The sequence below is a fragment of the Silurus aristotelis genome, assembly GCF_946808225.1.
Source record: "Silurus aristotelis genome assembly, chromosome: 6".
Taxonomy (NCBI): domain Eukaryota; kingdom Metazoa; phylum Chordata; class Actinopteri; order Siluriformes; family Siluridae; genus Silurus; species Silurus aristotelis.
Genome location: NC_139579.1, coordinates 25,646,761 through 25,674,536, shown reverse-complemented (window position 1 = coordinate 25,674,536; position 27,776 = coordinate 25,646,761). Strand labels below are relative to the sequence as shown.

At 38.3% G+C, this 27,776-nt stretch overlaps 1 protein-coding gene across 1 annotated transcript in view; it reads right to left on the bottom strand.

The window, feature by feature from the left end:
• Positions 1-27,776, bottom strand: part of LOC310727766 (AT-rich interactive domain-containing protein 1B-like) — a 225,311-nt gene that overhangs the window by 124,377 nt on the left and 73,158 nt on the right. The window contains exon 4 of the mRNA XM_083544510.1: positions 25,134-25,241. Within this exon, the coding sequence (XP_083400636.1) occupies positions 25,134-25,241 (108 nt within the window). The remainder of the gene's footprint in view (positions 1-25,133; positions 25,242-27,776) is intronic.

Here is a 27,776-nt window from a genome sequence, read left to right as displayed (position 1 = left end):
AAGCGAGCGCACGCTTTGAGAAGCTCCTGCACCACGACGCACACACACATCCCATGTGCCTGCTGTCCTTCCTCTCTTTCAAGTCCTCACGTGAGGACGTGAGAAAGGAAAAAAAAAGTTTCTGCTCACGGCCTTCACGTGCACCAGTGTGTGATGGAAAACTAATCTGCTTATACTATTTTCTATATTCTCTCTCTCTCTCTCTCTCTCTCTCTCTCTCTCTCTCTCTCTCTCTCTCTCTATATATATATATATATATATATATATATATATATATATATATATATATATATATATATAAATGTAAAAAAAATATGTTCTCTAAGTAGTTCTTAATTGTAGTTCATATAACAACATATATCATTATAATAATCTATAACATAATCTAGATATAGTATTTTTATTATTATAATAATAATAATTATTGTTTTTTTTTATTATAGATATAATATAGTGGGTAACTAGTTCTTAAACTAGGATTCATGAAAAATTGCCAGAAAGTTTTTTTTAAAGTGTACTAATGAAAATCCTAAACCACCATTTTCACAATAGATTAATACATTTATTATTTATTAACTGATTTTATTAATCATAAAAACATACAGTATTGTCAATGCTGTCCGATTTTTATATATTATATTATATTATATTATATTATATTATATTATATTATATTATATTATATTATAGTTACAGTCTAGCTCTTGTACTAAATTAACAAGGCAAACATCCTAGACATTTGGTAATCGGCTACATTTAGTATATGGTTTAATTAAAAGTTGTAATTAATGAACTTTTTACTAACTTATGAAATGATAAGTTCAGAAGGCTATGTCCTATTTTAAATATGGAGGATGTGGGAGCAGGTTTGGCCTATATCAGTGGTTCTCATACACCCTTCGCTGCTTTTTTTGTGAAGTCTCCTGGCAAAGTCGCTTGGCTGCACTTCTCAGTTGAGCGTGTGTTAAGCAAAAACTCTGATCTACACTCTTCTACGCAGTCCCGAATGGACACTTGGTATGAGGAGCAAAGCCCTGTTTGGCTCAGGTGCCACTCGGCCCCCTTTTATCCCACTCATGCTTTCTTCCCCATTAGCGAGGACACAGTGGCAGAACGGGCCACCCACAACGCCAAGCGTGGGGAGCGCTAAAGTCAGAGCCAAGGCTTGAGCTTGAGCTTTCAGCATTGGGATTGAGGCCACTGTGAATCACGTCCAGAAAATCAGCGGGAGAGACAGGAACAGCGGGGATCCGAGGCCTCGGTGAAATCAAAGACGGGCTGCTGATGACGGATGACAGATCTTCTCTTTCACACAAAACAAATGAGCTCGAGCAAAGCGAAACAAGCAGAAGAAGCGGCAGCGTCGTTAGACAAGTCTGTGCGAAAATGAAACCTCGCTGTAGCTAGAGGAAAGATGAATCTAAGAGGGAAAATAGTGAAGGACTAATCATAACTTCGGTAATTCAATTCTGAATGATCCGAGTTTATACAAGGAGCGCCTTTCTTCTCCTCCTGCCTTTTCTTCCTGTCACTTTCACGCTCTTTCATCCGCGCGCCTTGGCAATTTTTCCCAGCCAACAAATAAGCCATTATGTGGCAATAATAACGATGCGTAATGGATGCAGTGCCAGTGAAAGCAGCAGCATGCCATTAACTATGTGCGCTGTCCCTATCAGCACCTCCTTAAGAATTATTCGGAGCCTTGTTCCCCAAATGGTGGAAATTTACATATCCTAATAACACCTGTGCTTAAAGGCGATTTGTTTGTTCTACTGCATTCATAAATGGGCACAACGTGTTCGTGTGCAAAGAGTGAGTTAAAAAAAATATAGATAAAGCTTAAGCAATGCAAATGCATTGGCAGATGTATACATGACATAATAGCATACTCTAAATACAATATGCAATATGCATGGGAAATTCACCAAAATGTGCAATTTTATTAGTAGCTTTACACTAACATCAAAAAACATTCAACAAATCATTCCTGACTGATGAGAAATAATCAGAAACACTTAATACTAAGCAATGCACAAACAGTCTTTATATTTCCTCTGCACACCGGAAAACAAACGCTTTTCTGCAAAATGATGCTTGGAAACTTTTTGATAGGGATACAAGCAAACTTTTTCCCCACTGAGAAAACGTTCAGACAGACACAAATGTACATGCACACATCCGAAGAGAAAAAAGATCCATCCGTCCTTCGTCATCACCAATTTGACATGACGTGAGGTAGAAACTCAAAGGCTTCCTGCGTAACTGAAAATGACGTGATTTAATTTGTTAGACGGCTGGAAGTCCCCCTGTAGTTTCCACTCGGCCGATGCCTTTGTACCTGTCTGTTCATGGTAACTTCATTAAAAACGTCAGAGAACGTTCCACTCCATCTCCGTTCACTGTCTGTTTAAAATGGAAAAGGAAAACAAAAAAAACTGCATTTGATGGACTAAGAGTTTGGGCATCTAATAATTAAATAAAGAGTTTTACGGCAAAGCGGGGTTTATATAACATTTTGATTAGCTTATTAATAATTGTATGGACAGTAAGCATTTACTAGGTAGTTCATTTGTTCATTAATTGGTGTTTTACGGTATTCCAGAATATTACTAAGAAAAAATTAAGTGATGGCCAGGGTGGATTTCCCTGATGTTCCTGGAATGAATATAGGAGAAAAATAAACGAAAGAATGGATGAGAAAATTTAAGAAATGAAGCTGGCCTTTTAATTGTCTATCGAAGATATAAAAAAAAAAAATTACACTTGACAATTAGATCTGTCTGCTTTTTGAACATTTTCCAAATGTAGTCCAAATATGACAATAAGCTCAAACCTTCTGTGAAGAAGTTCCACCAGATTTAGAAGTGTGCCTGTGGAAATGTTTTCTCCTACAAGGTAAAAAACTAAAGTCAGTTACTGATGTATAGTAGGTGAGGTGAGGCCTGGGGTGCAATCAGAGTTCCAATTCATCCCAAACTGTTCAATAGGGTCAGAGAGATCTATAGCAGGCCAATCAAGATCTGCTGGCTTTGTTCACAGGCATCTTATACAACTGGGCTTCTCCAACTTTGTAGAAGCAGTTTGGAAAAGAACCACATATGGCTGGAAAAGTCAGGTGTTACAAATTTACCCAATATATATCCAAATACTTTGTCCTTATAATGTGTGAAAGAGAAACTCTTGAGATTGTATGCGTTAGTGTGTCAAACTTAAAGTCAGCCTACATTAATTTGTCAAAAATAACCAAAACCTCTGAATTCAAAACTAAATGTTGTTAACAGTTACCAAACAATATACTGTGCAGCCCTATTCCATAGCACAATACTGTCTAAAACATGATGCTAAACTGACACACACACACACACACACACACACACACACACACACACACACACACACACACACACACACACACACACACACACACACACATCATGCTTATAGTAATTAATCCACAGAACTTTAAAAGATGTTTCACTTGCTTAAAGAGTCCACGCCAGGTCCAGCACACATTGGTGAATGAGAAGCTGAAGCCTGTGCGCATAAATATGCGTGTTCAGAATGGCGCAGCATGTTTGCCTCCTCCGGTCAAATGCAATCACGGGGACGAGGCGCATATTTGATGACGCAGGCTGAAGGTAGTAATACAATGCAAATTTGCTTCCCGCTGAAAGGATAATTTAGGAAGAGTGAGAGGCGATGTCAGAGGAAGAGACAAGCTCACCTTTCCCGATTGGATTAGCAGCTAGAGCCCTCTGGCTGCACAAAGCAATGAGAGACGCCACTCACTAGGCACAAGGCTAATTCACATCAACCGCATGCTCCTACACACACACACACACACACACACACACACACTCGCACACACTCACAGCTACAAGCTCAGACACAGGTACAGAAGTGCATAATGCTGCACTTTTTAAAACGCACAGGAATCAAAAAGACATACTGGGTTCACACCCTTTTTTTTGATTACTTCAGTTCCACTTAGATTTAACAACTTCACAGATTTTAATCTTGCTCTAACAAATCAGCAAATAGACATCTAATTCTGAACTCACTGTTCATTCTCATTGTCTCCCTACCTAATGTTCCCGACTCAAGTCATAAGAACGAATTCTGATACCTGAATGATGAACAATTTTATTGCTTTTATTTTTCTATATTTTTTACATAAGCATCCACAGTTTCAAAAAACATTCAACTTTTAATAGAAATCCTCCTAGAAATCCAGTCAGGGTAGTCCATGATCACTAGCTGGCTCATAAAATTTGAACATTGTTCACAATATTGTAGAGATCTTAGGTTACAATCCTAACAGCGGCAGGAGATCAGGGCCAGCAAGGCCATTTCTGCTGGCCTTACACTATTAGAATCACTTATATATATATATATATATATATATATATATATATATATATATATATATATATATATATATATATATATATATATATATATGTGTGTGTGTGTACAAAAACATCTGCATTTTCACGTCCTTTGATTGGATGGTCAGAGAATGCACCAATCAGAGCTCACAAACCGCATCTCTAGCAAACTGCACAACCTCAAATATATTTATGCTGATTTATTCGCTGTTTTTTTATTCCACAATGACTTACAGAGGAGAAGAAATTGATTTGGTTACAGATATTCATACAAGGACATTTACTAGACAAACCTCTCTGAAAAAAAAAATGTGAGGAAGGGTCGGCCAAAACTGTTCAAAACAGTTTTTCCGATTTTTCATAAACCATTTATACTTTTGTGTTTTCTTTTCCATAGAATTTGCACAAAAACACACAATTTTCCTCCATTTTAAATCCCCAGGAAAACTGGAATGCACAGTAAAAACTGGAATGTACAGGATGACCCAATTGGTGAGAAAGTGTGGGACGAGAAAGCATGTGAATGTATTAATGCTAATAAATGCTCGCTTCCTACTTGTAGATTACCATATATAAAATGCTCGACAACCCTGCTTGTAATTAGCATTACCATTACCAGTCCTGAGGAACTACAGCCAAAAGCAGCGATAATACATATAGCAAAAAGTGATACACACTATTAGCATTGTGCAGCCGCATCATGTTGAATGTTGCTATTAATAAATCAGTGTTAACAAACATGACTGAGCGTCTGTCAAGTAAATAAAAAAAATTTCACATGCTTTCCAGAAGTTTCCACAGGAGCTGTAATAAATACCCCATCAAAAGTATTGAACATTCGGAAACTGGTCAGAACAGGGATAAACCATTGAGCATTAGAGTTCAATTGCTTATGAAGACACACACATAAAGGGCAATAAATAGATAAAGAATGAATAGCACTGACAGACAAACTAAAACACACAAACAGTACGCTTTAAATAGAATGCAAATCTTCACACACTGTATTCAACCCAAATGATAACTAGAACTAAAATAACATTTTTAAATAAGTCTAAAATGAGGGAATCTGATGCAAATATTATTTCAATGTGTTCAAGTCATGCAGTTAGGCTGTTTAACACCTTGAAAACTGATCTCACTATACATTTATTTATCTGCAGCACATTATTCATTAACTATAGTGCATTACTCAGCAATTATAGCAGTCTGAGACTGCAAAGCTTAGAGGTTTAGGAGTTCGACGATGAGCAAGCCTGGAGTGACTGTGGCAAGAAAAAATTCCTTTAGATGGTAGGAAGAAACCTTGAGAGGAACACAACTCAAAAGGGAACCCATCCTCATTTGGTTCTGGAGGCGGAGCTTCGTGAATATAATCAGGAATCAATCCAGTGTAGAAGACCATTCCAGACTTCAAATTCTATTAAATAATATCGATCATTTCGTAAACTGCTGCCTCTGATAATGTTCGCAAGCAAAATCGTTAAGTGAAGTGTGTACAATATGTGTTGTGATTGTTTTTACTCAGGTTGGGTACGAAGCTCATTACGATCTACGCCCTTACGATCTACGCTCTTAAAGTTGCTATTAAGAAGCAATGTGGAAAAATCGTATTACAAAGCACTGGCACTGAAGAAGCTTTCAGAAACATTTACAAATCAGTGACTGTACATTTTGCTAAATAACACTGAATATATATTGATTATTATCATCATCAACTAATAGTTACTAATGTCTACTGACTTAAGTGCAGCTTGAGTGTTTGCCGTTACTACAGAAACAATCACGTGTTGGAACAAGTGCTTCAAATAAAACTGTCAGGAAACTAATCAACAATTTCTGACTAATCAGAACCATGTATTCAACAGGGCTGTCGTATTAAGGACGTTTTTAGGTGACGTGTTAATATGACACAATGTAACCTACTAATGTGGTGCACAGACTCTTCTGTTGACCTACATCATGTTAAATCTAACAAACAAAAGCACAGATTGTAAATCTCGGCTGGCGCACTTAGCAACGAGCAACACTGTGTTGCTTATGTGGTAATGCTGACACAACAAGTACATTTGTTTATTTCTACCTCAAGCTGGGATGTGAAGTGCGATTTTTTTTTTTTTTACAAGAACCAAATGGGTGTGAACTGTTACAACAGAAATGGCAATCGTTCGGATTGATGGAAATATTCACGTGTCGACATAGCGAGAGAGAAAGAAAAAGAAAAAAAGAGAGAAGTGGATGACAGAAAACAAAGGAAATGAGATAGAGAATGAAAAAGAAAAAATAAGAGAAAGAGTGAAGGGCAGCTGTTAGAGGGCTTTATCTGTCCCAGGCCCAACAGATGGATGCAGACTTCGAGCGGCCTGTTGCCACGGCAATAGGGGCCTCGATTGGCAGAGCGTGGCTAAAACGAGCGCCCAGGGCGACACACACACACACACACACACACACACACACACACACACACACACACACACACACACACACACACACACATACATACATACAGGAGACACAGTATTGGGCAGAAAAACACAGAAACACTGTGATCAAAGTATTGTGTGTGTGTCGGTGTGTGTGTGTGTGTGTGTGTGTGTGTGTGTGTGTGTGTGTGTGTGTGTGTATACCAGAAAAACAAACTCACTGGAACACTGTGTGCATCAAAGTCGCTGTGTACCTGTTGGGCTTGTTGCCAGTAATCAGATTTGCAGTGTTTTTGTGTAGACATGTGAAACATCGCTTCTAGAGGAAATCGTTCCTGCCTAATACACACTACCTAAAAAAAAAACCAAGGGCTGCTCCTGCTCTATTTAAAGCAAGTCATCCTTACGGCCCTCAGGGTAGAAGCCGAGGTGACATCTCATAATAGGGGGCTTAATGAGTATTGGTTCAGGAGATACAGTAGTGTGTGAACAAAACCAGTTTGAAACCATACAAACATGTGTGGAATGCAAAAGTGAATAATCTTACACTATAGAATACAAAACTGAAATAGCTGATTTTATTAGCGTAGTGCATTTCATCTAAAATATACTGTAGCTTCACAAAGGATTAAAACATTTTAAGTACAGTAACAAGAAACTTAGAAGCAATGAGGTAAGAAATATTAAATAAAATGATGATGATAGCAAATGTTTGGACATTAACAAATATATCAATGTCAAAACCACAAAAGTTTTTTAAATACCCACATATGGCTGAAAAAGTCCCAATACTTTTTGCACTCCATATAGTGCAAATATATAAATAAAAATTAAATAATAAATAATGCTGTTAGATATAAACATTGTTCATGTTAGTGCAACTTCATTTGACAGAAACCATCATCACTTATTTTTGTCTTCTTGATTTTGCCAGGTTTCACAATCATCACATTTATGACACTCTGTACAAAATATAAATGCAAATTTTAATTAGCGCCTTTACAAAATGTTATCCGAGGACATGAAAGCGAAAAAGTCACAGGTCAGGTGATTAGCAAACAACAGGATCTACTGTAGACGGTGACAATCACGAAAACGAAAAAAAAAAAAAAATAATAATAAACGTGATGTAAAAACCAGGGAATCAAAACAATAAGTACATTATATTTGGCAGAAAGCTGATGGAATTTCACTCATATATTCACATATTCCAGTGATGTTAGGAAACTGGGTTCAGACTGCAGGGTCAGCCATAGTACAGCACCCCTGCAGCACTGAGGGTTAAGGGCCTGGTTCAAGGGCTCAAGAGTGGAAGTTTGGTGATACCGGGGCTTGAACCGCCGACCTTCCGATAAGCAAGCCAGAGCAGAATAGATAGTATAGCCTTTATTTTTCACATATACATTACAGCACAGTGAAATTCTTTCTGCGCATATCCCAACTTGTTCGGAAGCTACGGTCAGAGTGCAGGGTCAGCCATGGTACAGCACCCGTGGAGCACTGAGGGTTAAGGGCCTGGCTCAAGGGCTCAAGAGTGGAAGTTTGGTGATACCAGGGTTTGAACCTCCAACCTTCTGATCAGCAAGCCTTAACGACTGAACTACCTTGACTTGACCCTAAGGGTTGGGAAAACGTGAACACTAGAACCAATGATAAGACAGGGGAGGAGACATAACATAATGCATACATACATAACATGCTTGGCAGTAAATAAAAGGATGGGAATGCCAAAGCTGGCTTGCGGATATAAAGAGAAAGTAATAATTTACGGAAATAGGATTAAATATCCAGTGTGGATATCCTTGAATTAAATGATTATTATTAAATATTATTCCTTTAATCCAGCTTTACATTTTCTGCCCATTGACTCCATAATAATAGGAGGAATAATGATCTGAATGCTACAATATCCACCACCTACTAAGTTTTTAATCATTTCTACAAATGGGTGCAAGCCAAATACAATAAGCACAGACTGTAGAGTGGACTACAGTCTAGGGATGCTTCGATACCAATCTTTGTATCAAGTATTGCTCAAATACTGAGCTCATTTATTCGAAAACCTAAATATAAGAAAACGGTTCTATGCTGGTAAAAACATCTGATACAAAAAACGATATTTTGCATCGCAAAAAGTTGCATCGACTTGACAATTGAAGCAAAACCGACTGAAAACTGCAAAAATGCCAAGAGAAGGAACTACAAAATGTTTCTGGTGCCTATTAAACTTTCTCATGTACAATTATGTTCTATTCCTCCATTCCATCAGTCATTTTCAAATTCATTAAAAATTGACTACGAATTTATTTACAGCAGATCTGTTTTGAGGTTAGTCAGTACACTTCCTGTATGTAAATTACCATGTCCTTGTGTTTAGCGACTTGTGAGCTGGGCAACAGATAATCGGAGAGATACGAGTCCTCTGATAACTATAATCATTCAATCACACCTCTCCACTATAACAGAGAGCCAAACTAAAGCTTTTCTTAAAGCAAAACTCGATAACATTTAAACCTAGTAGCTTGGGTAAGAAAAAAAACACCTGACTTTCCAGCCATATGTGGTTCTTTCCCAAATTGCTTCCACAAAGTTGGAGCTACACAATTGTACCGGATGACTTTGGATATCTAGCATTCAAATTCCCCTTTACTTAAACTAGAAGACACAAACCTGTTCCACCCCGTGCACAAAGCCAGTTGCATGAGGATATGCTTTACATGGGTTGGAATGGAAAAACATGAGTGGCCTGCCATAGGGCTCTGACCTCAAAAGTACTGAACACTTTTGGAATGATTTGGAACACTGACTGAATGCAGGCCTCCTCACCCTACATCAGTACCTGACTTTACTAAAGCCCTTGTGAGTATAATGAGCATAAATCTCCACAAGTACACTCTAAAATGTGGAGATTAGTGCAACAGCAAATGGGAACTGATTGTTGAATGGAATGTTCAAAAAGCATGTACCAATCTTATGGTCAGGTGTCCACCAACTTTTGCTCATATAGTGTACTTGTGAAAACGCTGGAAATTTAGAAAACCAGTAAAATGTATTTGTCATTCGTTGTAGAAGCAATTCAGTGTAGTGCCGAGTATTATTGAGCATGTTGAGAAAAAAAAATAGTTTAAGATGTAGTGATAAGGGTAGACTCTTCTCTGTTCTGGCACCGAGGTGGTGGAATGAACTTCCCCTAGATGTCTGTACAGTGGAGTCCCTGGCTATCTTCAAGCGACGATTGAAGACCTACCTCTTCCTGAGACACTTAAATTAGCACTTTCCAAGTTTGCGTTGTAGAATTCAAGTTATATTTATATTCATTTTGTAATCTTGCGTACCAGTGTAGATTTATTCATTGCTAGAGATTTAAAGCACTTTTGTACGTCGCTCTGGATAGGGGCGTCTGCTAAATGCCACAAATGTAAATGTAAAATGATACACATGCACACGATGAAGCAAGTCGGCATAGAAACGGTCACCGGCTTGAAAAAGAAGGGCACTATATTTTTGTGAGCACTGAAACACACGCACACACTCTCACCTGAGTCTACACTCTTCTCATGAGTCAAAATACAATTCATGGATCCTTGCACTCATTTTTAATGACATGCTCACTGATACGGCTCTGCACTCAGAGGTCGGCCGCCCTCGCACTCTCACTTTCACTCTGTCAAAGATCCGGTTTAAATGCCATAACATCTTAATATATAAAACCCAGAACAAGGTGTCCACTGCTGTCCAAGCTAAATAAATGCCTCCTGATTGATCCATACAAAAGTTTAGCATATTAGATATTCAGAAACACTGACCCGAAAGTATGGTGGTGACATCATAACTTGACTATCATCTGACTGGAATTTGTGCAGCGGTATTCCTCAGCATGAAAACCTTGAACGGTGTGTGTTAATCGTCCTCTAGCCCTTCATCAGTGTCAGTTGCACACCACAGGAGTGCCGAGGCAAGAGTTTTGACTTGGCAAGTTATCAACCTGCTAGTGACATTGAAGTGTTTGAAATCTCCAGCAACGCTGCTCCAGCACACAAACCCCACTGCTCACATGTCAGTGTCACATCCTGAGCTGAACATCTAAAAGGACCTTCAGTCAGTCCAGGTCATTCTAAAAGACACTCCAACTATGTAGCTGTTCAGTCAGGATGTGCTTTAAGACATAGATTACTTCTGTGCAGCATCGTTCAGTTTCTCAGACACCATGAGGGCAAAAAAATCCAAATAAACAACAAGATTATATTGTATATGTACAGGTATATGTGTATGTAAATTCTGTTTGTTCTATTTCAATTGTTTATTGTATATTTATATTATATTTTTTATTGTATTGTTAATTCTACTTACTTATTTATTCAAATTTCTTTTTTTTTTAAGAAATAAAACTTTATTTCCTATTTATTTTATGTCCCACACCACTTATTAAAAGCATTTAACTACATGCCAGACTGTGTGGTTGTGCATGTGACATATAGAATTAGAAGTTGAATTAATATCATGATGAATTACAATAATATTAGACATAATTGTATAAAAAGTTTACTTTTTTTCTGAGGACTAATTTAATGCATTGTGTAACTGTTTGACTTTGTTCTTATCAATAACAAGAAGTTAATAGACTGTACCAAAAATCCTCCCTTTTTTCATATGAAAACTTTTATTTTGGTAGCAACTAATGAATAAAACACGACAGAGTATTATGTTATAGGAATAATTATGTGTCTGTACTAAAGCACTGTTATCACACCTGGGAGTTAAAATTACGATGAGGTCATTGGAATGCATCTCCATCGTAAGTCAAGGACTTTTATTTATAGTTTTTATATAGTCTTAACCACTGAACTACCACTTCCCCTTTTTAGGGGTTCTTAAAATATAAGGGTTCTATAAATATAAGGTAATATATATAAGGGGTTCTTCTAGTTTACTGTCAGCATCCTGAGACAGGTTAACGTGTGTGTGTGTGTGTGTGTGTGTGTGTGTGTGTGTGTGTGTGTGTGTGTGTGTGTGTGTGTGTGTGTGTGTGTTAGTGTGCAAGTTTAACCTGCTAAATGCTAAACTGGAGCCCATAAACCTCCTCTATGTGCTATAACAGCCCTGGTACGAACATGTCGTGGCTGATCGACTATATTTGGAGCAAGAGGAAAATTGTGTACGTTTTACTGTGGTGTTTTAATAACACTTACTTTAGTGTGTTTAAGTGTGTATGTGTGTTTGAACATGTATATAGAGCTAGTCCACATGACTAGGCCCTGGAGACCAGGCTCTCAACATGCAACAAAAACAATTAAATGCTTCTCGACAGGCTTACAAATAAAAACGGACCTGCAGACTCTCTCTCTCTCTTACACACACACACACACACACACACACACTCACACAGGGCGAGAAAAAGAGCTGGCAGCGTTCCAGCATTGCAGCTTGTTGTTAATAACACGTCTCTCTATAAAGGCCCAGCGCAGCACCTGAATAGCTCTAATATCAGCGGCCAGGCAGAGAGGAGATTAGAGCCGAATCAAGGGGGGCTTTTTTTCGCGCCACCGCACGGACCCCCGACTTATTGCTTTATAAAGCTGCAATATACACAACCCGGGCCAAACATTTGTAATCTGGCCCAAATCAAATTGTAGCCAGCGAGGGCCGCGGAGCTGCGGCCGCCACATCAAAAGCAGATTTCCCTCTGGATGGGAGCGCGACGGTTTGGGAAACAAAACCAGTAAAGAGCCATGTGTGTGTGTGTGTGTGTGTGTGTGTGTGTGTGTGTGTGTGTGTGTGTGTGTGTGTGTGTGTGTGTGTGTGTGTGTGTGTGTGTAAGAGTGAGGGAGAACGAGGGAGAACCAGAGAGACCAGGGTCAGTTCAGACTGATGAAACCGACCCAGGCAGTCTTGAGGTGTATATATGCGTATGTGCTTGCATTCTCTTCAGCAAGTTGTCGTGCAGCTAAGAGGATGGTCACACTCTAAAGGTCAGGAGGAGCTGTGAAACAAGCAGTCCAGGTCACCCCCCTCCACACACATACACACACCCACACAGTGACACAGCGGGTCATCTTCAGTACAACCCTTAGGGTGTAGGGCAAAGTGACATGGCGTGAACAAGTAGTAATTGGGCCTTTAACGAGCATCAGTTCACACGTCATCACGCACTCTCCTGGATCCGCCACGTTACACACATACTGTACACACCGGGAGAAGTGTGACAGACAGATTGACGGAGTTAAGAGGGGGTGGAGCTCATGAAAGACCCCTCCGAAAATCACTGAATGATTTTGAAATCTAATAATTACAAATTGTTCACTGTGTTCAAGAGACCCGGACGAGGTGAATTCATATAAAGTGCAGCTTTGAGTCATCAGAAGTTTGTCATGCCCATCAATACTTCATTTTAGAACTTAGATTTCAAAATATAAATTTTCGAATTAAATATTAAAATCGACAACCACGTGTCTTCTATAATTGATGTTACATTTCGCTCGCTAAAGGTTACACCCTATTATAGTCAGCATATAGAGTGAACAGGGAGCCTGACTCTTTAGCTAGCTTCCAAAATACCCCATTTTTGTGGAACGTTTATAACAAGAAAAGATTATTAGGCATGGGGAAAATGAACATAAACAATAATATATTTGCTTGAAAAACATTTTTGGTGATATTAAACATATAGCAAGGTTTCGGCAGGTTTCACCAGGTCAAATGTCAAACTTTTCAAGACCTTTTTTAGACCATTAAGAATGAATTTAAGACCTATATAATGACGTTTTTGCTAAACTTGCACTTCCAGATAGCTAAAAAATAAAATCCGTTTTATGTCTGTTGTACAATCCAAGAGAGATTCACGCCAATAGCAGAAAGCTGATTATATTTGAAAGCGAATTATATTTGGACGAAAGGAAGAAGCACGACACCAAGGAAACAAACAAACGAAAAAAAAAAAAAAATACATTCTAAAGTGTTGCATGAGCATTTCACTGAGAAATAGTGGAGTGTTACGCGGACATCGGAAAATTTAGAAAAGTTCAAATTAGTCCTAGAACAGCCCTTTTTTTTTTAAGACTTTTTAAGACCCCATGGAAACCCCGATATAGTGATGTTCTCTCTGGGGCTTATCAGCTCATTACATATATAAATGCATCCAGTAATAAAGACTTTCATTAATTAAAATTTTAATGTAACCTTTTAAGGTGTCTCTCACACACACACACACACACACACACACACACACACACACACACACACACACACACACACACACATGCATGCACACAAAGATTAATTCTGTGTAGGCACCAGGCAGACCCTGTAGGTATGATAGAGGTACAGTGCTTCTTCACCACTCCCATGAGTCCACTCTTGCTCCCTCTCTCATTCTCTCATTGGGAGAATGGGATGGGAGATTTGCTGTGGGGATTCGTGGCTAATTCCCGCTCAGCGGTCATGAAAAATTTATAATGCAGATAGACTGCAGGGAAATGCAGATATGTGCGTACTTCCTGTAGAGCCAGGCCCTGTCTTTGTGGACCATTACTCTCTCTATTTCAGGTCTTTCTCTTTCACACACATCCACCTACACACACACACACACACACACACACACACACACACACACACACACACACACACACACACACACACACAAACAAACACACTTTCTCCATTTCTCTTGCTTTAACAGTGAAGATCAACTTAATAAAGAGTTTTCTGTAGCTGATGGAGTTGTGTACTTCAAAAATCCCAAACCATCATATTTCCAACATTTTTTGCAAATTGTTATATGAGGACCCATGCGTAAATGTTTAAATGTATTTGATAAATAAACGTAATAAAACAGGTTATTTTTCTCCTCATAATCACAATATAATTCAAAGACCTCCATAATGTCATGGGAATAAATTATATCCTTTACATTCATAACAACATTTAGACATAGTGTAGAAATATTAACAAGAAAACAATCAGCAGATGAAATTTATTTTTGACTTCAGAGGGTTTATGTTTCTGCATTTGTACTTGCGCTCGGATGTGCCAAGTAAAGGGTTACTCCTGACATGACCTTCTTCCTTTTGATGCTTTGGTATTGCTCTCAAATGAACGCAAAAAATAGCCTCTTAACTGACTAATTCTAATTAAGTTTTCAAAAACTGATGCGATGCTTGTTAGATCATACAGCTTGAACTGTACTGAGGTATGACATACATTGGAGACACACTAGATTGACAAAAGTATTGGGACACCTGGTTTTTCCAGCCATATGTGGTTCTTCTAAACTGTTTCAACTGTTTTGTCTTTGGATATTTAGCTTTAGATTTTCCCTTTCAATTGAACTAGGAGACCCAAACCTGTGTCAGCATGACAATGCCTCTGTACACAAAGACAGCTCCATGAAGATATGGTTTACATTGAATGCAAAGGAGGATCTTGAGTGGCCTGCTATAGAGTTCTGAAATCAACCCTTCTGAACTTGAGATAAATGCAGGCCTCCTCACGCTACATCATTACCTGACTTTACTAACACGCTTGTGGCTGAATTAGCTTCACAAGCTCACTCCAAAATCTACTGAAACATCTTCCCAGAAGAGTTGAGGTTAGAATGAGATGTTTAAAAAAAAGCACATACGAATGTTATATTCATAACATTAGTCGTTAGTCCAAAACATTCAAAAAGCCAATAAATTATTTTCGGAAACTCCAAATGTAATACAAATATCAGTACGTTGTAATAGGGGACGCTGTGGAGACCTTCTTTTTTCCCCCATATTGAATAATAAATGGCGTGTGACAATGATAGGCTCTTATATTTTATGACGCCATAACGCTCGCCCAGCTTTATATACAGTATTATTATTAAGTTGAATGACTTTAAAACACTGTATGACTTTTATCCAACTAGTAAAAAGAGCTGCAGTGTAATTACGGTGCTTTTGGTCATTAAAAGAAGGAGAGCGTTTTATTGCGAGCTTCGCGGACATCCTTTGTAAACAATTAGTGCAAGTGAAACGCTTCTAATCACCTGTCGAATAGCTGTAATTTTCCAGGCCGGAGTGCACCCATGTGAAATATTATAAATCATAATGCTCCCATTAATTGCCATTTAAACAATTAGCTTTAAGCTATGCAATGCAATTTAGTGGGGGTTCGCATGGTTTTAAGAAAATGCAGATGGCTTATTAAGCGTACGTGAAGCCATGGAATGGTTATCTAACACTAATATGTGGATAATAAAGTGGGGGTGGGGGGGTTGGGAAGCAGCTATGATAAAATGAATCAGCGGAAGGAAATTTGTTGAAAGAAAGACAGCACGGTCTGTCATCTCCGAACAGGGTGGTCTCTCTTCCATTAGCCGTCGGTTTTTAATTGCAATACTAATCACTAGAGCTTGTGAACGTCCAAACATATCCAGGGTTGGGCAAAGATACATAGAAATTTTTTATTTTATTTTTTTTAAATACCAAATACCTGAACTTTAAGTGTATTAAAATAAACTACAAAATAGAGCAGCCACAACATGTATCAAAATAAATTACTGTATTTTTGTATTTAAAAAAAACTAAAAATACTTTTAGAAGAGAGCATAAAATTTCTTTTCAAACCTTCCATCAACTGGACTATTTGACCTGTTTCTTCACCATTACACTGACTTGGTGTTGATTAACTAAACAATGTTTGATAGCAACAGCTTTTCTGTTCTAATTTTAACAAGTCTGGGCAAATTACTGAGCAGCCACCAATCAGAGGCTGGATTTTTATGATGTCATCATGTAGAATTCTTACAAAGTATTTTACAGGATTTTAAAACTACAAAAATACAAAACACTAAAGTATTTTTTTATTAGAAATACGTATTTAAAATACATGTATAACAAATATTGCCCATCCCTGCACATACTGTATCAAGGATTATATCTGGTAGACCCCCATTACAATACCCCTGACTTTTCTAAAGATAAGGATTGTCTTCGGAAGTCCCTGTCGTCCTTCAGAAAGTAATCTTGTTATCAAAGAAGCCAACAAACTCCATCGATATTCTTTTAAATCTTAAAATAAATTTTATTTACCAAAAAACCCACACCAGAGTCTCTTGTTTCATTAACGCTAAGATGCATCGTGCGACTTGCAGAATATTTTTAGCAGGAGGCGACATTCCTTACCGGACGAATGCGCTGACATTCACACAGAGCTGTGGGCTCAAACGCATATCAAAGAAAATGTCAAATAAGTTGCGCAGGAGGTTGATCGTTTTCTCGAGTGCTAATAACCAAACAAGTACAATCTGATCTGATGGGAGAGGCAATAATAATGGAACTGTAATGGCATCAGGACAATTCATTGCCGTGCACACACACACACACACACACACACATACACCGAGATCAGTTCCTGGTCTCGGCTGTTGCTATGGTGACGCTAACAGTGGGCCCGGCTTTGAAAAGCAGATGTAATTTCAGCCTTGCGACAGCCAGAGGGAGTGCTGGCAGTGTTGCGCTTCGCCACTGACTGATTAGAAATGGGTCTGGGAAGGTGAAGGCGTGGACCGTACCATCCCGCTCATCTCCCTCGAGGGAGAGAAAACATGCAGCGGTGCACCTGAGTGGCTTTATTTTTCATCTCTTGCATGACAGCGATGTAGCAGATGCATTTAGCAGGTACACATTCATTCAGTGTGTGTCAGAGGAACAGGCTGAGAGTGGACAGCCTGAATCCCAGAGCTACAGGGCAGGACTGGAGGAAAGAAGATGAGACGAGTAGAGATGAGTGGAAGGCAGAAAAAAATGTGGAGTGAAGGAGAGGAGAGATTCGAGAGAAGTTTGAGCTAAAATAACAGTAACAGAGTGAGATAAGATGAGACAAAAAAAGAAGTAAGCAAGAGAGACAATGGAGAAGGTGAGTATAGGAAACAGGAAAAGTTGAGATAAAATTAGATGAGCAGAGTGGATTGTACAAAAGGAGAGAAGATTACTTGTGACAAGATTAGATTTGAGGAGATTAGATGAGACAAGACAAAACCAAAGTGGAAGGGAGGAGACATAAGAGAAGAAGAAAACAAAAGACCAGAAGACAACAGAGTATGAATGAAAAGGAAAGCAACGAGCAAGAAACACCATGAGGCACAAAAAGCAGAAGGAGACAAAACAGGACACAAAAAAGGCAGAAAATGAGACAATGGAATACAATAAGAGAGGGGACAAGAAGATTGAAGACAAGAGGAAATGAGACAAGAGGAAATGAGCAAAGAAGGGAGGAGAGAAAAGAAGATTAGGTGACATGAGACAAGATTAAATGTGAAGAGATGAAACAAGACAAAACAAGAGGAGAGGAGATGAGGCGTCCAGAAGAAAACACAAAGGAAACATGTCCTGTGAAAAAACTAAAGCAGAAGAAAGAATGGGACACAAAAAGAAGGAAATGTGATCAGACAAAAGGAAAGAAGAAACAGATGAGTAGAAGAGGGCAAAAAAATACATGGGGGGACATGGGACAATAAAAGACATGAGAGGATGCAAGCATGATGATATGATCAGATAGAAATATGATCATATACATCAAATAAATAGAAAAGGGTGGGAGAGGAAGGAGGACAGGGGACAAAATGAATTAAGGAGAAGAGACAAAAAGGGAGAAGATGAAACCAGATGAAAAGTGAGATGAAACAAAAGAGCAGAAGAGAAAAAAGGAGTTGTTCAGTGGCAAAAGAGGGGCAGATAAAAAGACTGGAAACTAAACGGAATATAGAATGATTTAGAAGAAACAGAAGGTAAGGAAAGCAGAAGAGAGGACAGCAGGAGACAGAAAGAAGAGGGCAGAATAGATGAGGGGAGGAGAGCTGAGAGAACAGGATGAAAAAAAAGGATAGAGGAGGAATCTTTTGCATGGGGGAAGACATTAAGTCCACACACACCTTCTCCTGCTTTCCCCTAATGCATTAGTTAATTAAGACTGCAGATTGGCTGGAGCCTGCAGTTATGAGCCCTTTCTCACTCCTCTCTTTCTCTCTGCACCTCAATTTCTCCCTCCTGCCTTCCTGCACTTCTCTTTTCCTCTTTGGATTATTCATTGTAAATGATGGCTGAAACCACCGAATGTCTAATAGTCCTTATATATAATACTTATAGTGCATATTAATAGCTCTTACACCACACATATATTAGTTCTGGGGTTTGAAGTCAGACTTCTGTGTCATTTTCCAACTAATGTTTCATTTTCATCAAAATGGAGACATTTACGAATGCGGAGCTGCTTATAAATCCTGCCAGGTCATGTGACCTTAACTGGCAGGATTCGAAATGGAAATGTGTGCAAATATATGTAGACAAAATAATATATATATATATATATATATATATATATATATATATATATATATATATATATATATATATATATATATATATTTACTGTATATATAAATGCAATATATTTTTTTCTCATTGTTACATTTACTAAATGTGTCTGATATTGTTTTCTTTAAAATAAAGCTAAAACACACACACACAACATGCTGTTATAAGAAAAAAGGCTTGTGTGATGTGAAACTTGATCACATTCCTATACCGTTTTTCTTAAATGTATTATTTTTATGCCACAGCGACATGATAACACCAACAATTTTTTTATTTATCCGTTTGTAACTACATTTAATGTAAAACATTTCATTCCTTACTATGGAAAATGCTGGAAACTGGTACTCCCACTGGTACAAAGTGCAAAGAGACTCCATCCAAAAAATAAAGTTTAAACTTTGAATCCTTTTATTTGTTGCTTCCACCATACAAGTTTATTGTTTATTGTTACCACATAAATTATAATGCAAGAGCAATTATATCAAACTGTAATTTCTTAATAATTCTAACCATTCAAATTGAAAGATTTATCATAACTAGGGTCTAGGTTGTCCCCTGCCTCAAGTTCCCTGGGATATACTGTCAATATTTATAGGATAAATAGTATAAAAAAAATAGATAAATTAATAAATGGATACATGGAAAGATGGAAAGATAGATGGATGGATGGATGGATGGATGGATGGATGGATGGATGGATAGATGGATGGATGGATGGATGGATGGATGGATGGATGGATGGATGGATGGATGTTACTCAAAATATCTTCATTTTTCTGAGAAATGTGTACTATTCAGGCATTTATGGAATTACCCCTCAAACACGTTCCATATTCTAATTGGTATTTACAGAGGCACCAAAAACTGTATTCACTGCCACCAACCACCAACTACAGACCACCACCACCAACCACCAACCACCAACCACCACCTTGAACACAAGGAGCATAGTTACTCAACACTTTCCTCATATCTCACATTCTTTAAATAAACTATTCTATGAGGGTGAATTATTCTTGCATTCTAATTAGGTTAAACTAGAGACTGATTGTAGCATTGTGGGGTTCCAAACAGAATAAAATGGTTGGAAGTTGGAAAAAGTTGAAAAAAAAAAAGATTTGACCTTGTATCAGAAGAATGTAGGTAGAATGTACAACCAAGTTTGATTAGCCCCCCACAGAAAACAAATAAACCACAAACAAACAAACAAAACACAAATTGTGATTGGTACTGACCGAACTGCTTATTAATCAGCTTTATATGTCCGTCCAAACAAAAGCAAACACTTCATGACACAAGGATAGACATAAACACACTTGTTTGCTAACCAAAGAAACCAAATCACAAGATTTTAGTGCAAAAATGGCCTGTCAATCATAACATACTAGCCAATTACTGTTTCCATGTTGTATGTAGAAGAGGGTGGATAGCGTTTTTGATTGAGTGTGCTATGCTATGCAGCAGTTTTCTCTGAGGAAATGCTGAAATTGGTTAGTGGGTGGAAGTCTGAGAGTTCAAAATAATACAAAATATTGAGGGGGTGGTTTAAGAGGAAAAAGAGAAAACGAACACCACTATAACCCATTATTAGGAAAGTAATAGCTTAGTAGGGAAGTGCTAGCTTAGTGGACAAGGCATTGGAATTTGGATCCGAAGGTTGTGACCTCATAGCTGCTTAGCTGTATGTATGAGATAAAATATATACTACCGACTACAGACATACTACCGCTCTAAATAAGGGAGTCTGACAAATGGCTTAAATGTAAGTGTAAGTTATATTTCTAATAAAAAACTGTGACTGTTAAACAGTATTGTGCATATTCTGGCTCTTCAGGTTGATCTAATGAACATCATAACTGTACAAACACCTAGTTCTGCAATTACCGGCTGTGTAATTATCACACCGTAGTAGATTACGGGTTCAGAAATAGTTCGCCGTCTAGATGAAGTGAGAGTGTGAAAAGAAAATGGCTGTAACATTATTTAGGTGTTGTACTCATCTCGGGATAAAATCAGAAGTGTTTCTGCACAATGGCTATCTAAAGGGCACGGAGGTGAAAGCCCTCACTGACCACAGTGTTATGTAAGAGTGCAGGCTGAGTGGAAACCTTCACACTGTGGGTGTTAATTCAACATTTGGGAGTTTTGCGTGTAGAAAAGTGTACGCTCTTCACTACAGACAGACGGCGCTGTGTACCTGAAGGAGCACCTGGTTCTGCACCAACCTTAGGCACAAAAAAAAAAAAAAAACTCAGACACGTTCTGTGTTAATTGCGTGTGTGTATTTTTTGGGTGTCTTCAGGCAGGAGAAATGTGAGAAACATGTTAAAGGAGCACAAAAGCTGAGTTAGTGAAGGAAGAAAGGAAATGTAAGAAATGTGTAAGTGTGTGTAGCGTGTGTGTGCGTGTGTGTTTGTGTGTGTGTGTGTGTGTGTGTGTGTCAGACTGAGAAAGAAAGAGAGGAGGTTTTAGCATGTTTGCACTAGACTTGTATAACCAGAATTACAACTGCAACCACAAATAGAGTTTGAAGAATAAAAAATGGGGAAGGCAGAACCTACAGGTTATTGCATTATGTAATAAAGCAGTCCATAATTAGAATATTAGACTAATGTGTATACCATGTGTGATGCAGTGGTGGGAAAAGCCCAGAGAAAGCAAAATACAAGATAAAGAGACAGAAAGAGAGTCATACCATGACTGTCTGACTATAAATGTATAATAATCATCATCATCATCATCAACATCATCATCATCATCATCATCATCATCGTAACAAACCAACAGCTTGGTCTACATTCCAAATGTAACATTGTACAAATTCAGACATCACAAATATTTACTAAGGTCTCTGATTAAAGATTAAGACGTTCCTCAGCTGTTCCTCATCCTGAGAACGGCTTGGGCTGACTCCTGAAGCCTGGAGTGAAATCTGAGCAGATTAGGATCTAACCCATGTGCTTGAAGAGCAAGAAATAATCCCATAAGCAAAGAGCCCTGGGGCAGTTGTGGGATTAAAGGAGCTAAATTCAAATAAATCTCCAAAGTACTCAGGGCTTTCTTACTTTCTGTGAACGATTGACACATCAATGCAATCTCTCATTTATAATAAAGCCCTTTCATGAGACAGAAAGAGAGATACAGAGAGAGAAAGAGAGATGGAAAGAGAGAAAGAGAGAGAGTGAGACAGCAAGGCAGGAAATTGAAAGCGTACACGGACTGATTCAGTGAGAAGAGAAATGATGAAAACATGAAGTAACACAAAACACTAATTTACATTGGAAAAAAAAAACAGAAAAAGAAAACAGAGAGTGAGTCCCACTGTCCTCGACTTCCTTCATTCACTTAAAGAACTGGCTGTGAAATCTCAGTCTAATTACACATAATTACAAAAGAAGGCTGAATCCAGACTCCCAATATTCCCCAAGTACACCTTTCCTTATTCTGGCCAGCCTCACCAAATATACTCAATTACTCCTCCAGTCAAACTCCTTTAATGATTTTTCTCTTAGTGAGTGAGAGGAGAGAAGACCGAGTGGGTGGCTGCAGGAGCAGGCGCCTTCGTTACAGTGATGTTTAGTGTAGCAAAGCCTAATTTAATGTGCCCTTTTCCTACCAGTGTAGGCAGAGCAGTCAAAACAAATCTGTGTGCGTTTAATGTGGACATTAGTATGAAATGGTCAGTGAAATCTAGGTCTGCCCTGTGAAACGCTGGGAAGAGAAAAGCAGTGCATGCAGATCGAGTCTGTTAATTGCCCACCTGAGCACAAGCCCCGGCCCTGACTGATGACTCCAGGGACCAATCACAAACTGATATCCAGCAAAAAAATGGAGAAAGTAGCAGCGTGTAGAGGGACGTATGATCATTCTGTTCCTTCTCTGGTTATTTATTCATATACTGGCAGCATTTTTTAATACCCCAAAAAGAAAATACCAAGAATTTGTTAACTGAATAAGAAATCTCATAAAAGATTATTTCTTTTCAACAAAGACATTCTCGAAACCGATTGAAAGAATGTCTCACATATTACGCAAATACAAGTTACAGATACATTATCTAACAAAAGTGAGTAAACCCCTCACAATTTAGCAACCATTTTAGTATTTCTTTTTAAGGGACAATACTATAGAAAAGAAACTTGGATATATTTCAGTCAATCGAATTGAACAGCAGGTTAGATTTATTGTCGTCTAAAAATAACTTAACATACAGCCTTTGAAATTATTGTCTAAATAACCAGCAACAAATGTGAGTACATCCTAAGTGACCATATCAATACTGACACAAAACAAACCACTGTTATCCAGCCCTGCCTTAATCCTCCTAGGCTTGGAATTCACCAGAGATGCACAGGTTGTTGCTGGGATCCTTTTTTACTCCTCCATAATGACATTACAGAGCTGCTAGATGTTAGACACATGGAGCTTCTCCACCTTCTGCTTGAGGATAGTCCATATCCTGGCCGGTGTGTTTGGGGTCATTATTATGTTGGAAAACTGCAATTCGGCCCAGTTTTTGAAGGAAGAGCAATATGTTCTGCTTCATAATGTCACAGTACAAATTGGAATCCATGTTTCCCTTAATGAACCACAGCTCCCCAGTACCGGCAGCACTTATGCAGCCCATGATGCTACAACCACCATGATTAACAGTAGGAAAGACACAGTTTTCTTTGTACTTCTCACAAGGGCATCGCCACACATACTGAACACCATCTGAGACAAACAAGTTTATCTTGGTCTCATCAGACCACAGAACATGGTTCCAGCAAACTGTTTGCAGGCTTTCTTGTTAGACATCTTCAAAGGAGGCTTTCTTCTTGGACTACGGCCATGCAAACCAGCCTGTTGCAGTGTGTGGCGTACACGCAACCTCTAAAGCAATGCTACAGCACTTATGCTTCTGTTTTTTGAAGCAGCTTCTGCACTTGACGCCCAGCACGAAGACTCAATTTCAAATATGGACCCTTGCAAAGCCTGTTCTGAGTAAAACCCAACTTGGAAAACCTCTGTATGAACCTGGCCACTGTAGTGTAACTCAGTTTCAGGGAGTTACTGATCTTCTTATAGCCTCTGCATCTTTGTGGAGTAAAAATTCTAATTTTTAAATCTTCAGAGGGTCTTTGCCATGAGGTGTAATGTTGAACATCCAATGGTCAGTATGGGAGAATTGTACTTCAAATTGTAACTGCTCTAATACAAGATACACAAATTTGTATAGTCCTGTCAAGCAGACAAAAACATTACCATGATGAATAGGACATACTGTATGACATACAGCTGTTATTACTTAGGGTGCACTCCCATTTGTTGCCAGTTATTTAGACAATAACCGTTGTATGCATGTAACATGGGCATGGACAAATATGTAAGCTTTATGCAAATGTATGTTTTTTATTAGTAAAACCACCCTCAACATAGAGCATAAATACAAAAAATATTCTTGTAAATGTTTAAAAGTAATTATGGTGTTTAGAATTACGTAAATCATCAGGACACCAAATGGAGCTTTTGCTATGTTACCACACGGATGGTTTTATTTGTCGTATGTGTGCATTGTGGAGGCTTTTTGTGTTTGATTTAACAGAAATGTGCATTGCATTAATCGCATGTTTATAAAATTTGTGCTGCTTAAAAGAATTTGCGCTAACGCGTTATTAGCATTTTAATTTTGGCAGCCCAAATATATATATATATATATATATATATATATATATATATATATATATATATATATATATATATATATATATATATATATATATATATATATACACACACACACAACACACACACACACACACACCCCTATATATAACGTTATATGTTTCTTGAATTGAATCTCCTGAAATAGCCCACATTGTATTTCTAAAGCAAACAAGAAATCCCGCCATCGCAAAATAAACAAATGAATATGCCGAATTCTCAAAGCTGGTGATATCCTCTATTCTGTGAACTGATTGGTCAGCAGGATTGTCACTCACCGGCAGGCTGGAGGGCCGGTCCTGCTGGATCAATCCCATCTCATCATGGTTGGTTTTCCCAGCACTCCCTGTAGGCTGGCTTCTGTTTCCATAGCTCTCCTGGATCTCCTGAGAAAAAGAGTGTCACAGACAGAAGGGGAGAGAGAGAGAGAGAGAGAGAGAGAGAGAGAGAGAGAGAGAGAGAGAGAGAGAGAGAGAGAGAGAGAGAGTAAGATGTGAGTACGGTCTTATGGGATTTATACAGTATGTGTAAAATCGAGAAAGTGGTCTCACACCAGTGACTCTTATGCACTAGGAAACATTTTTAGCAGGTGACTATATCTTGAATATAAGTAATGAATTAAATCATTTGCTCTTTTAAAAGTATTATAAATTGAATATTATTATTCAATATGTTTTTGATGCTTTTTATACATTTCAATCTTTTTATTGCCGTATAATTTTGCTTCATTCTACAAATTAGAAGAGAAAAATGCCTGGGATATAGAACCATATTATTGTATTCTTATAATTTGTGTAGATTTAATAATCATATGTTTGGTTAAAAATCCTTCCCATGGGCTCACCACCTGCAGGAGGGACCGTAAGGGACGGTGCTGTGAGGATTGGGCAGCAGTCGAAGGCGGGGGCCTGCTTAGACTGCTGCCCCCGCGACCCGAATTACGGATAAGCGGGAGAAAATTAATGAATGAATGAATGTTTGGTTAAAAAATAATAACCTAGTAATCTATTTAATACTGTAAAGCTGCTATGGGACAATCCCTACAGTTAAAAAGTGCTATACAAATACAATTAAATAGAACTGAATTGAAATGAATTTCCTGCAGTTCTTGAAACATTCAATTGAGTTCAAAGTAACCCTCATTTGAGTTCACCATGACTTTTTTTTCGGGATACGATTTCATCCGAATATTAATGATCCGTCTGTGATGTAATGTGCAAACACAGCAGGAATAAAGCAGGAGAAAATGCTGTTTCAATTTGTATGGCAAGAACAAAAAAAAAAAAAAAAAACATTGAGCATCAAGCATTTCAAGCTAAATTCGATGTACTACCAGTTCTCGGCTTGTAGCAAATAAATAAACATCTGTGCCCAAAAGAAAAGAAAAAAAACCAACAAAAAAAAAAAACGAGAAAGTGTGCTGGAACAAATGTTAAATAAATGTTGATATTATTTGACAAACACGTCTTCCACATAACACAGATCCACAGGGAGCATTCTTCTTAATATTAAACAGAAAGGAAATGATTTGTGCTTGTCACAACTGCAGCGTTAAACATGAATGATTGAAGGTCAGGAATGGAGAACGGGGAACACTACGTCTTACTCATAACCCGTTGGACGTCAGAGGCAGAGACTGGCACCGGGCCCGGCGAGTATTCTATTACCTATTAGGAAGTCATTCATTTCTACAGCGCTTTAAAAAATACACAGCACTTCCAAAAGTAAACAGTCTGTCAAGATGAAAAGCGGACAAGGTCATAAACGGCTGGTTTGTGAGGAAAAAAACATGTCTTTCAAACTACAGACAGAGGAAGCGCACACGCACACACACACACACACACACACACACACACACACACACACACACACACACACACACACACACACACACAAATGAATTTATTTATATGATGTGTATATATTTCACGTTGACCTACATGCACACATTTGGAACATATTTATTCAAAATAATTTGCATTTAAATTAATTCGAAAGATTATTGTAATGACAGCTTGACAGGGTCGTGCTGGCGGAGGAAAATAATCGACAACATCAACGTGTGATTCAGCCACACCAAAGTTGATTGTTGCCCTTTCACTGGCATGCCCTAAAAAGTTGGACTTTACATAAACCACAACAATTTGCCTACAATGACTAGTTATTCATTATAAAAAATATATTTTATGGTTGTGAAACCACAAAACAAACCAAATGCGTTTGTTTGATCACTTACTATATAGCAGCTATAGTTTTACAGAAAGAAATGCTTCCTAAAGTGTTTGGTGAACTGGGATATTTGTATGCTGTTGTCCCCTCACCCTCACACGTTCACTCAGGTTTGTTGATGGTGGTGTGGTGGGTCGTCTCTTATCCCAGGGACTCCTCATATCAGTATTACCTTCTGGTTCTCCTTTTTAGTTATGCTGCCATAGCGAGTCTTGCCCAAATCCGCAACTGCACAGTGTCCTTAACTTTCATACAACAATAAGGACACAGAATAATCCATATCCTTTTCTTCCTGTCACCCCTCTTCTCTCTCTTTCTCTCTCTCTCTCTCTCTCTCTCTCTCTCTCTCTCTCTCTCTTGGTCAAGTTGAACATGCTCCTGAGGTTCCAGTGACCACTGGTCCTGCCGCCTCTTCCCTCCTCGGATCTTCCCACTTATAGTATGGATAGTGTTATTTTCTATCCGAGGCCATTCTGTGCAACTGGGAACGGTTTCTCATCAACGCCCTGTGGTGCCATGAAATTCCGGAGTAAGAACTGGCGCTTTGAGGATGGATTTGGATTGTAGTTAATGTCAACAATCTGATACACTGACTCAGGACTACAGTTTGCTTCTGATCACCATCACTGCACCCCGCAACATCAATCATCTGCATTAAATGGACATTCGGTGCCACCCAGATGAGGATGGGT